The sequence below is a fragment of the Sitophilus oryzae genome, unplaced genomic scaffold, assembly GCF_002938485.1.
Source record: "Sitophilus oryzae breed Bouriz unplaced genomic scaffold, Soryzae_2.0 scaffold_1576_pilon_pilon, whole genome shotgun sequence".
NCBI lineage: Eukaryota > Metazoa > Arthropoda > Insecta > Coleoptera > Curculionidae > Sitophilus > Sitophilus oryzae.
The window spans coordinates 14,446,515-14,459,033 of record NW_022146254.1 but is presented as its reverse complement, the minus strand read 5'-3'; the positions used below and the strand labels follow the sequence as shown (position 1 = coordinate 14,459,033).

The window sequence follows — 12,519 nt, the reverse complement described above, 5'->3', positions numbered from 1 at the left end:
CTTTCTCACTTAATAAAAAATCGTATTTTAAATTTCAATCTAGAGTGCATGGCTATGTTAAAAATACTAATTTTTATTGAAGAAGCCTTGGAAAAATAGATTTGATCGTCTAATGTTTTTAATGTCTTGTCCTGGCCGGTTAAAAGATGCCCAAGTCATAGCTCATTAGCATATTTGGAAAAAGAATTCTTTTACGAATAATTTAATACCACACACGTGGTATATTTCGAGTCAAATTTTTGTTATGAACCGCATGTTATCATTTCAAATAAACCATATGCGAAAATGTCAAAAGTAGACATATGATATGTCCTTCCATTCAGAATGTCATTTTCTATCGAATAAAGTAAAAAAATACCGAGAGTGCCATTTAAAAATCAAAAATTGTAGTCATTTCCGGTGAAACAGGAAGTCACCAAAAACAATTGAATATGTCAATCAATCCTAAATAAATTAGTGTTTTTATTTTCCTAAATAAAGTTTTAAATTTTTTAAATTTAAAAAAAAATATATAGTTTTAATGATCAGTACCATTTGGAGTTCGTTGATATTCGTGGTTTTAGCCTATTATGGCGACAAGTTTGTTGTACCCTGTATATTTTGCTAATCATTTTAAGTAATTCTCGTTGACATACTAACGAATTTCGAAGCATTTAGGAAAACCATTTAATATAAGACTAGTAAAGCGATAATAAAGAATTTCTTAGGGTTAAAGCTTTTAGCAAAGATGACACTTGGCAACATGGACCGAGTTTTAAATGAGTTAGTTAAATTGAACATTCCCAAATTAACTGCTAATATAAGAAAGGCTATTTTCAAAAGCTGAAAACGAGATAGTCAATCTCAAAGAATTATTGTATACTGTATTAATTATTTCAAAATTAACTAAAAACTTGTAAAAACTGTAGTTTACTGTAATATATAGACTTTGCTTTAATAGAGAAAAAAGTAAAAAGTATATACTGCAGCTGAACTAAATGAAGAGCACCTTTTTTACATAAAAAAGTTTTAGCTTCTTATGTCATTTGTTGACATTACTGTATCTATAGGATAAAAAAAGTACGGCCAGTAGTACTCTCTACCCTAACATAAAGTAGCCTTTCAGGGCTGGTACGGAATTTTACACTATCGCCATTCGTTTTGGCATTAAAATGTGTGTAATAGTACCAAATTTCAAGAAAAATGGTTTACCACTGTTCTTAAAAACGAACAAAATACATAATTTTGATTTACCATTTCGAATTTCGAGTGCTGTAACTTCTTCGGCAAGCATTTTAGGGCATATGTTCATACGAACTTTTTGTTTTATTTTTAACTGTAGAATCACCCACCAAAGTTAGATACACTATATTTTGACACCCTGTATAAAAGTATACATCGACAAAAATATACAGCTTAGATTATTTTCATTAGAACTGAGAAGATTCTGTTATAGGTCGTGCAAATTTTTATGGAAGTTGGTAAATAATAATATTAAAATCTCTAGTTTGCTTACTTTATCAACATACATTTTGATTTTAAACGACTGGAGTCGTGCGAAAAAGTATTTTTTATACTATTTATCTCTTGGATCGATCCCCTAATACAAACATTTTGATATTGATAAAGTCTCCCCTCTGTTATAATGTGAGATTTCTATTTTACAGTTAAACGATCAAACGAAGACACAATATTTAGTCTGGTTACAAAAAGACTTTTGGAGGAATGTTTTGGGGTTGTTCTGATTTCTTCTGTTTATTATGTTTTTTAGGATGCTGATTTCGAATCTGATGTTTGTTATTTAATGAAATTTATTTACCTTTACTGCCTATCTCCATTGCTTTTGGATGTAAATATGACGTAAATACAAAATATTATTACAAATTTTAGAAATTAAATGCGAATTTCACTCGAACTTCCAATGTTTGCTTGATTTCTCTCACATAAATGACATTGATTGACAAACAAAACCAGAAAAACCAGCCTTCTTGCGCTGGTTAGTTTGGTAACAGTCATGTTACAGTTATAACCGAATTTTTCAGGAACTGTGTTTGGTAATAAGAAAACTTTCAGGAAACCGATAGAAACGGAACATATAAAACCATAACTAAGGTAAGCAACGGAATACACCCTTTATTCGATAGAAAATGATACTCTGAATAGAATGACATTATATATCAACTTTTGACATTTTCACATCTGGTTTATTTAAAATTGTAACATGCAGTTCATAAGGACAATTTGACTTGAAATACCAAGTGTGTGGTACCAAGTTAGTCGTAAAAAAATGCGTTTTTCCAAATATGCTAATGAGCCACCCTTGTTCCACTTGAAACAATTGAGGTATGGTTAAAAATACTACTTGGGCATCTTTTAACCGGCCAGGATAAGACACGAAAAACATTAGACGATCAAATCTATTTTTCCAAGGCTCTCTAGCACTCTAGATTGAAATTTAAAATACGATTTTTTAAGCAAAAATGTCAAAAGTTGACGCGAATGGCATTCTATTCAGAGTGTCATTTTCTATTAAATAGAGTAAAAATATACCGAGGGTGTCATTTAAAAATAAAAAGTTATAGTAATTTCCGGTGAAACAGAAAGTGAATAAAACCAATTGAATCCGTTAATCAATCATAACTTATGTCATATTTATACTACCATACCAAATATCGTTTTTTTTTTATCTAAAAAAATAAAAAAGTTTAGAGGTGAGCCACTTTAGAGATGCACCAGGTATGTTTTTAGAAATTACTAAATTCTGAAAAAATTTCAAGTAGTTTATAAATTTAAGACCCTGTATATTTCGTATTACCTCACTTTAAATCGATTAATCCTTTTGGGTTACTATGGAATCCAAAACAAAACTTCAAACGAAGACACATATTATTACCCGGTGGCACTCCAACTGTTTACTTCTTCGACAACCAAAACAAACCAGATGCACACAAAAACGGAACCACTACAAACTACAGCTTACCTTTCCTACTCTCGCCGATGCCAAAACACACTGCCACTATCAAACATCCGATTAGCGTAAAATCCGTGTAATCCATGACCGAATATTGTGTTTTTCTTGCTGTTTTTGCCTCGCGTTTGTGGTTAAACTGGTTAAGATCTTCGTCACAGTTCCGTAACTAACAGACGGTCGAGTGAACCATGCGGTGCCTTTCCCGTTGGGCCGTACCTCCTCTGGTACGACGGCGATGGGTCGAGTCTAGGTAGATGGTCGGCGGTGATTCTGAAAGGTCAAAGATAGGTGCGATTGAAACGAGATGAATTTGGTTTGCATATGTGGTTCTGGTCGTTGACACACGAGAAATAAGAGTTATGTATTCTATCGGAATATGGCATCGGCTCAGGACATAATATGTATGGTGCTACAAATTCGAGGTACGAGCATTAGTATTTCGAAAACCGTAATAGATACGAAGATCAATTTTATTTTATTTTTTCCTGTCGTTACTTTTATGAAAATCTAAAAACTAATTGCACATTCTCATAGCCACTTTATCACGGCTACCTGATAATATTTTTAGATTCCCAAATTAGCTGATAGTTTGTGAGATACATAGACCAACTTATTTTTTTTTAAATACGGACCTGCATCGGTCTCCTGAGTATAACGATATGCCACACAAAAAAAATCAAGTAATGCTTGGCGACAGGTCCAGGAGCCTCGCTGGCCATTATACTGCTCCACCATTTCCGATTCATCTTTTAATTATTTTTTTATTTCTTTTTTGATAATCTGTATTCAATGTTTTACCGCACGTCATTGTTAAATTTCGAAGCTCATCAATATTGTAACGACGAAAAAGGTTAATTATTTAAAAAAACGCAAAAAGATCAGGGCTTAGGCAATTAGCTTAAATAAATTGTGTTTAAAAGCCCGAAACAAAAAAAAAATATATTAAGTATGGCATATCATTGTACTCAGGAGAACGAATTATTTCGAAACCTGACATAAAAATGCAGTTTTCTTAATTAATAATAAATGAATTGAATAATTGCATGAAATGATGATAAGAAATAATATTGATGATATAAAAATTTGGTGATAGAAAAACTTATTTGAAATTTTTGAATAACTTATTTGAAGAACTTAAATTATCAATTAATTGTTCAATATTTCACTTTGTATACGATTTTGAGTTATAAAATATAAAAAAATACTAAATTTACCGAATATTTAATCCGGTCCTAGCCAAAGCAACAGCAATCACAATAAACATAGCAATCACAAATTATGTCACAATATTTATTTATTTATTTATTTATTCTACAACACTCTACAGCTTACGCCAATTACAGAGTGGGTTACACACAAAAAAAAATTCAATACAAAATAATTAAATTAAACAAAAAATAACATCAATGAGAAAAAATACATATCAATGAAAAAAACAACAACAATATAAACCAAGAAAAACCACTAAACTGAACTAACAACCGAAACCAAACTGCAGCTGAAAATATCAAAATTACACTGATATAAATTATATGCATCCTGCATACGTTTCAATTTACTTACATTTGTGCGCGAGGAGGCCACATAAAATGTAAAGCTATACCGAGAGCTACGTGGGACCAGAAAATTTATTTGACTGAGAACATCCGGACTATCAATTTCATTATGTAATAACTTGTATAAAAATTTCAGCTCTGAATTTGTCCGTCGAACCTCCAAGGAATCTAGAGAATGTTTCTGCAATAAAGAGCTGTGACAGCAGCCAATTTGCGGGTAAACCCCATCAGTTCTTAAACTCAGATATTTCAGAAAACGACGCTGTACCTGCTCGAGAGCATTAATATGTGCCGCATAAAACGGCGACCATACAATTGATGCATACTCTAGCTTTGATCTTACAAAAGCATAATAGAGTAGTTTTAATGTGTTACTATTGCTAAAATCTCTAGTATTACGCACAATAAATCCCAAGGCCTTAAACGAAGATTGAACGACTTCAGATATATGCTGAACGAAAGATAGTTTACTGTGTGACACCCAAATCTTTAAAAACAGATACTCTACCTATCATCGTATCACCGATAGAATAATTATAAATTTGTGTTTCCGATTTCAAGGTATAAGACATGACTTTACATTTTTCAACGTTCAATGGTAAGTTATTATATGAACACCATGCAACTAATCGATCAACACACCTCTGAAGCCGTTCACAGTCATGAGGCGAATCAATGCGGGAAAATATCTTCATGTCGTCTGCAGACAGTAAGACACTTAAATCAATTATATCAGTGACACCGTTTATAAAAATGTTAAACAATAACGGTCCCAAAATAGACCCCTGGGGTACACCCGAAGTAGCGCACAGTTCGACCGAATTCTGGCCACAATACTCCACCCTCAACAATCTGTCTTTTAAATAGGACTCAAACAACATTAATAAGTTAGCTGAAAACCCAATCCGATCCAGATGGTAAAGAAGGATCCCATGGTCAAGTCGGTCAAACGTTTTAGAAAAATCAGTATACACAACGTCGACATGACTCTTTGTATCAATAGAGTCAGCAATAAATTGTGTAATACTTAAAAGATTAGTTGTCGTCGACCGACCCCTTATAAAACCATGCTGATTTGATGAAATTCTACCTCCCACCTGGAACGCCAATGCGCTATAGAGAGCCATTTCTAAACATTTGGAAAAATTAGAAATTATTGTTACAGGTCTATAATTTTCAATATTATTTCTATCGTTCTTTTTAAATACTGGGATGATCTTTGAGGTTTTCCAATATGGCAATTCTATTATGATTTTCTTCTACAGATCTGGTCAAAAATATCCTAATTATATTATCTACGAAAAGTTACAAAAAATTCTCTGTAAGCCATAATAGAATCTTTAAAATTTTATTTATAAAAAATACACAATTCCACAAAAAAAATTTCAGAGGTTTTTTTTAACAACCACAGAAAAATGCAAGAAGATGATGGTATTCTTGCAGCAATTTTTGCAGAAGTTCAAGAAGCAACTACCTGAACTCATTTACTTGCCTGAGAAGTCCAAAGAACATTACGAAAAAGTGTTAATTTAACGATGAATGAAAAGAAAAACGGAGGATAATGTCTATAAATGAAGATGTTAATTTGACGTATTTTTTAAACATGAAGGAAAATAATGCAATTTTATCCATGTGGTCAAAGTGTTCGATGTGAAAAACATTTTTAATCTAAAAAATATAGATATTAAAAAATATGGTAAGCTCTGTGGAACAATATAGAGTAAGAAACGCTCTTTTAAAGAGTCCTCGCTTGTTGGATTCCGATCATCCAGTCCAGAGTTATTAATATTTAAATAAAAACAGATCTAACCTTCCCCACCACTTTATTTTGGTAGATAGGGAAAAATGGCTCTAACAAAAAATATTCAAAATTTACTGAAGATTATGAAGCTATTACTTATAGTACACCTTTTCTACGCAAAATGGCGTAAAAAAGGAAGAGAAAAACGTTTGCTCAGTAGGTAAAACACCATACCATAACCAAAGCGGGCACAAGGATAGGAGTATTTGGACAGAAAAGTAAATACTCCGAACCAATAGGCATCTATCCCGGCATCTTTCGGGAAGAAATCTACGTTTTCGGAAGATGCGTACAACTAAAAACATCCAGATAGAAACTTATCTTAAATAGAAACTGTCGGAAATAACAAACATCCATCTTATCCGATAGTCAAGCAGCATTAAAAGCGATCTACTCAGTAACCATCAATTCGAAGTTGGTCAAAGAATGTCTAGAGAAGCTGAACAAGTTAAGCAATGATAATAAAGTATTCCTACTTTAGATGCCAGCCCACCAAGGGATAGAAGGCAATGAGAAAGCTAACGATCTAGCTGAAAAAGAAGTGAACACTCCACTAACTGGACCAGAACTGTGCCACAAATTAACTGCAACAGATGCGAAAGACCACCGAATTACGCGTTCAGGTTTTGTGACCATCAGAAAGAGTTCATAGACAATCCGCAGCAATGTATAGTTTGGGTTATTATTTGTTTGGGTGAAAATAATCTGCACCAATATGTTATCGAGGCATACAAAAAGGTCGACAGACCACAGACTTCGAGACATACGAAAAATCAAGTCCATTTAGCGTATGTCGCAATTTTCACACCTTAAAAAATTACTTTTTTATAGCTATAGCAACTGCAGCGACTATGAAAAAAGCTGTGTGATTTTCATAGAAAATAAGGGCACCTGTAATTCATTTGAGAATGTTATAAATCGCTAAAAGAGGTTTCAAGTCTCTTGGATTTCTATTAATAATAAAATAACATTTTATTAAAAATTGAACTAAAATTGTTAGTATCATTAAAAACAATTCAAATTCAAAAATTGTATCAGTCAAATTCCCTCATTTAAGGTGAATATTAAAGTAAATATAAATACAGCTCATTATAAGCTCTACTTATCTTTAAGAAAAATTTAAATCATTGTTGCAATTGGGCCTTAATGCGAATGAACAATAGCATTAATAATGTACATTATAATAATAATAAATTTTATATCATAGTGTGTATTAAAACTACTAAAACACTTTTAAATTGGTATTCTATTAACAACTTTTGTTTTTTAATCCAAAAAAAAGTTACCAATTTTCTCAATCAAAATATTTGTGGTCCTGAAAAGAACCTTCGTTTTCCCATGTTCGTCAAGGTAGGTAATGGGTAAACGGTAAAAAAACAGGATAATGAAATTTAAAAAATTACAAAAATTGTTCAAAAGTGCCTCCCTCTTGCATTAAACAATAACCCAAACGATCATAAAATCCCCTCCTCACATTGGATAACGTATCAGGGGTGACGGTGTCAAAGGCATTAAATATTTTCTGCCTTAACTGTTCCAAGTTTTGAATTTCTTCATGGCCGTAAATTTTAGATATTATGTACCCCCATAAAAAGAAATCATTCACCGAGAAGTCAGGTGAAATTAAACGTCAGTCTAAACAAAACCGTCATTTTTGAAAACTTGTCAAAATTTGGACACACGCTAAATGGACTCTGTGGACTTTTCTGTATAATCTCACAGTAATTTAATAGATTGCTCGTCATATTATATCAGCTCGTAGGAGATTAGGAAAAAAAAAGATATTTATAGTATAAAAAATTAATTTATTTAACAAAATGTAATTAAAGATGTGACAAAATAGTTACATTTCTATTGGTTCTATCGGACTTTTTTCGACTATATAAATCTCTATTTTTTGTAAACTTTAATGCATAAAATATTTTCAATCTAATGAATAATTTAATGATGTAAATAAGAGGAAATTTCTCACAGGGGTGGTCAAATTCTATAGTTTTCATTATATCAAACAGCCTCTGAATGTTTTCTTCAGTGCAAAACTCATCAAAATTTAATATAAATAATTTTTCCAGCCTGTAAATAAAATGAACAAATTTTTCCACTTTCATGATCAAAGGCTTTTAAATGGGTAAATAATTTCGAGTTATCCAGAGATTCGGATTCTTTTGCAAATTTTAGACAAATATCACATTGATGTATTTGAAGACCCTTTTTAATGATGTAGTCAAACATAATTAAAGGCATTTTGAGTTGAAAACATTTCTCAGAGGCTGTTTGATATAATGAAAACTATAAAATTTGACCACCCATGTGAGAAATTTCCTCTTATCTACATCATTAAATGATTTATTAGATTGAAAATGTTTGATGTATTAAAGTTTACAAATAAAGATTTATATAGTCGAAAGAAGTCCGATAGAACCAATAGAAAGGTAACTATTTTGTCACATTTTTAATTAAATTTTGTTAAATAAATTAATTTTTTATACTATAAATATCTTTTTTTTCCTTATAAATAAACACATTTGCATCCCATTTTAGATAAGATATACAAATTACCAAAACTTAGAAATAACAGTTCAAAAGTTCAACAAATATCCTACACGCGTTTTTAAAAAGAAACCTATAACCACGCACTATGTCATTCCAGCAAGCGAATACGACACAGCATAGGTTTCCGGACTAAACGACTGGTGTATTTACACCACTCAATAGGCGTGTCGGGTTTGCCGAGCGGTTTCCGATGCAGTCGCTTTCTTTCGCATCTGTTATAAGTAATTTGTGACCGTGCTGCTTCCCAAGTGGAAACCAACTTAAAGCAGAACTCAAGAACCTGTAAGACTCCATCCGTAACCTGGAATGGGAATCCTCCAACGGTGTAAGACACTCGAAGAAATTTCTCAGAACTTACGACCGAGAAAAATCAAAACTTTTCCTTGATTTTTTAACAGGAAACGAACACCTCAGTAGATTGTAGCGAAGAAACAACAGAGAATGTAGATTCTGTGGGGTAAATAGGGAAACACCAGGACACCTCAGCACAGAGTACGCCGAGATGACAACCATTGGTGCCATAAACTTTGATAGACATGAAGAGATGGAGAACTAATCTCTGTAAAACCGTCTCAGATACTGGCTTTTGTCAAAGCCCTGAGACTGTATGATCAGTTATCTCAAGAAAGGGGTCATCATAAATCTGTAAGGTCGCGGTGATAGCCAAACCAAACCCCCCTCCCATACATTCTACATTCTCTACATAGGTACGCCAATGACGACATAACGTAATCTTAATTTCAGTAAGATATGTGAGTGTATTTAATCAAGTTTCTAATTAAGATTGAATCACTTTTTTACACTCCATTTAATTTCCGAATGAATTGGCTCTGTTGTATGGAGTATGCAAAACTAATTACAGCATTTAGGACGCTCCCAAAAAGCCACGTTGAAGTCAGTCCTTGTAAAAGTAAACAGTAGATCTAGTTATATAGTTATTAGCCTACTTAGAAGATTGTTTAACAGTTCTTTATCTTAAATACAGGGTGATCCCGTATTTTGAAGAAGCTAACAATATAATCTACATAAATAAAATGCTTATGTTTATTTGTGTTGTCTCTACTGAAGTAACGACTTGCTCTAGAAAGTTGCTTTTTTACTAAAAGATAGCTAACTGGCTCTTCTAAAAACTATCGCCGGATTTTTTGTTTTTTATTTAATTAAAAAAAAAATAAAAAAGTATTTTTTTCCTGATCGTGACGGATGCGCCAGGCTTCAATTAGTAACTGGAGTAAAATTTTCATGTTAATATTTTTATTTTTTTCATTAGCAAATTTGTTAATTAACAATAATTATTTATGTTTCATTATGAAACGGTTAATGATAAAAATAGAAAAGCGAAGCCACAAAATAAACACCTAAATAATTAAATAGAATAATTAATTGATGTAAATATATCTAAGTTAAAGTAATCGGAAGAATTCTCTCTTTAGTTTGTATTTATATTGCTTGAGATTCAGTTTAGTTTGAAAGACTTAACACATACAAGAAGTCAATATAGTAAACCCAAGTATTTTGGATATATATTTTAAACAAAAAGAAATAATACTGTATTTATACAGGGTGTCCCAGAAATAAGTCCAATTAACTAACTGGTAGTATAGTTCAACCCCAGAAACACGCCTATGAGTTTTTTTTTCGCGAAAAAAACATCTGAAAATTCAAAATTTTTTGAAAACATTTTTGGAATGTTTTTCTGTTTTAGTTAAAAAACATAATTTCTTGATAATATGGCAATATAGGTATTAGATTAAATTTACAAGAAAGAAAATCCAGAAAAGATCCAGTGGTTCTCAAAATTTTACCAAAAAATCATCTTTTTGGAAATTTTTAGAGTAAAATAACTCCGTTATTTTGAACTTATTTGAAAAACGATAAAGAGAAAATATGTTTCTTTTATCGAGATCTACCAGCCCTTAAAATACTTGCACTTATTTCTGGGACATCCTGTATAACTAAATATACAGGGTCGCTGTTATGTATGGAAACGGTCGATTATTAGGTAAAATATAGGAGGTACCGCAAAAAGTTAAATATAAAAGTTATAGGGTTTATAAATATCTATTAGCGGGTAATAAATTTAAACATACAGGGTCGGTCATAGAGTCGAGGTACATCAAAATTTCATTTTTTTAAATGGAAACCCCTGTATATTATTGCACATTTCGGTTCTTCCTTCAATTCTAAGCAAAAATCGAAATACACGCAATGTACCTCAAACCAATCGTTTCCGAGTTATTGACTTTTGAAAATATTGTTAAACAATTTGATTTAATTAATTTCGATATGTTCAGTTTCATTTAACGATGCCAAAAATAAAAACAGAAAAGATTCAGTAGTTCTTAAAATTTAAGTAGTATTTTAGTATTTTTTTGAATTTTCAAAGTAAAATAACTGGACTTACTTAACAAACGGTAAAGAGAAAATATGTGTATTTTATCGAGATCTCCAGCCCTAAAAATATTTGCACTTATTTAAGACTCACCCTGTATGTCTGTATGTATAAGATTCTTCTACGGGTTGTTGGTAATTTTCGAAATAAACTTTTCAAAAAATAATATGGTATTGAAAGGAAACCTTAAAATTGGTCTTATAATTATTATTAAAATCAAAAAATAGAAATGTTAATTTTATTTTAGCATTTCTATTATTCCTTTTAGATTAAATAGAAGCTGTTAAAAATATAAATTCTCTACCAATTGACCTTTTTTTAAGATAAATTTGACTAAAAAATTTTCTCTAAAACATAATATGAGCTTACCTCTACTATTTTTATTTTAAAATGTTTAAATCCTAATCCACAAACATTAAAAATCCAGTTTTAACAAGCGATATTAAACCGTTTTTATTCTGCTAAACTACGACGCACTATACTCGCTACTGAATGGAGGGGTTTGGATTTGGATGCATAAAGCCCTTGTGTATTTACAACGGAAGGGAGAGAAACACGTGTTTCCTCTCTCCTTTTATTCAAACAAAATAAGTAGAGATGGAGAATATTATTGAAAAGGGCATACATGCAAGAAGCAGTAGGCGATGACTGAGATAATGTTTACGGAATACATAATTTAAGCTTTGCGTTTTTAAGTTTTTAAGCTTTTTTTACTTGATGTTTTTTTAAATCAGAAATACACCTCTAATTTTTAGTCAAGTTTAATATGTTATATTTTTTATGTTTAGTCTTATTTTCTTGATTTTTTTAGCATATAAATATATCAACTTTAATTCGTAAACTCAGTTTATTATAAACTTTAGTATTTAACTTATTATACAGGGTTAATCGAAGAGTTGTTTTTTACCTTATCTTTAAAACACCCTGTACAATAATTTCGTGGGGAAATTTTCCTAAAACATTATTTTTCGGTCAGAATCATGTCTCCCGAATATTTTGTTTTTTGACTCATGTCAACACATGCCTTGATTAATTTTTAAGAGCAAAATGAACTTGCCACAAACATTTTGCAATTTTTTTAATTATATCGTTACTTTTTGATGTTATTCTTCATAATAACGAGGTAGCTTTGGTAATTATTGTAGTGTACGATTGAACATGGTTCTTAATGTCAAAAATTGTGCAAAAGTCATTGATCTTGTTGAAGATGGCCGAAATTATGAATATTTGCTTGGTACTTGAAGAAGAATGGGAAAACATAAAGGTA

The 12,519-nt window shown here is 31.3% G+C and overlaps 1 protein-coding gene across 3 annotated transcripts in view; it reads right to left on the bottom strand.

Annotated features, from left to right (window-relative positions):
- LOC115879325 overlaps positions 1 to 12,519 on the bottom strand; it is a 40,868-nt gene that overhangs the window by 13,793 nt on the left and 14,556 nt on the right. For 2 of the 3 annotated variants that reach the window (XM_030896095.1, XM_030896097.1), the window contains exon 2: positions 2,960 to 3,220. In XM_030896095.1, the coding sequence (XP_030751955.1) occupies positions 2,960 to 3,035 (76 nt within the window). In that variant the 5' untranslated portion in view covers positions 3,036 to 3,220. Of the gene's footprint in view, positions 1 to 2,959; positions 3,221 to 11,621; positions 11,750 to 12,519 lie in introns of those variants that run through there. The other variant, XM_030896096.1, reaches the window with a different exon arrangement.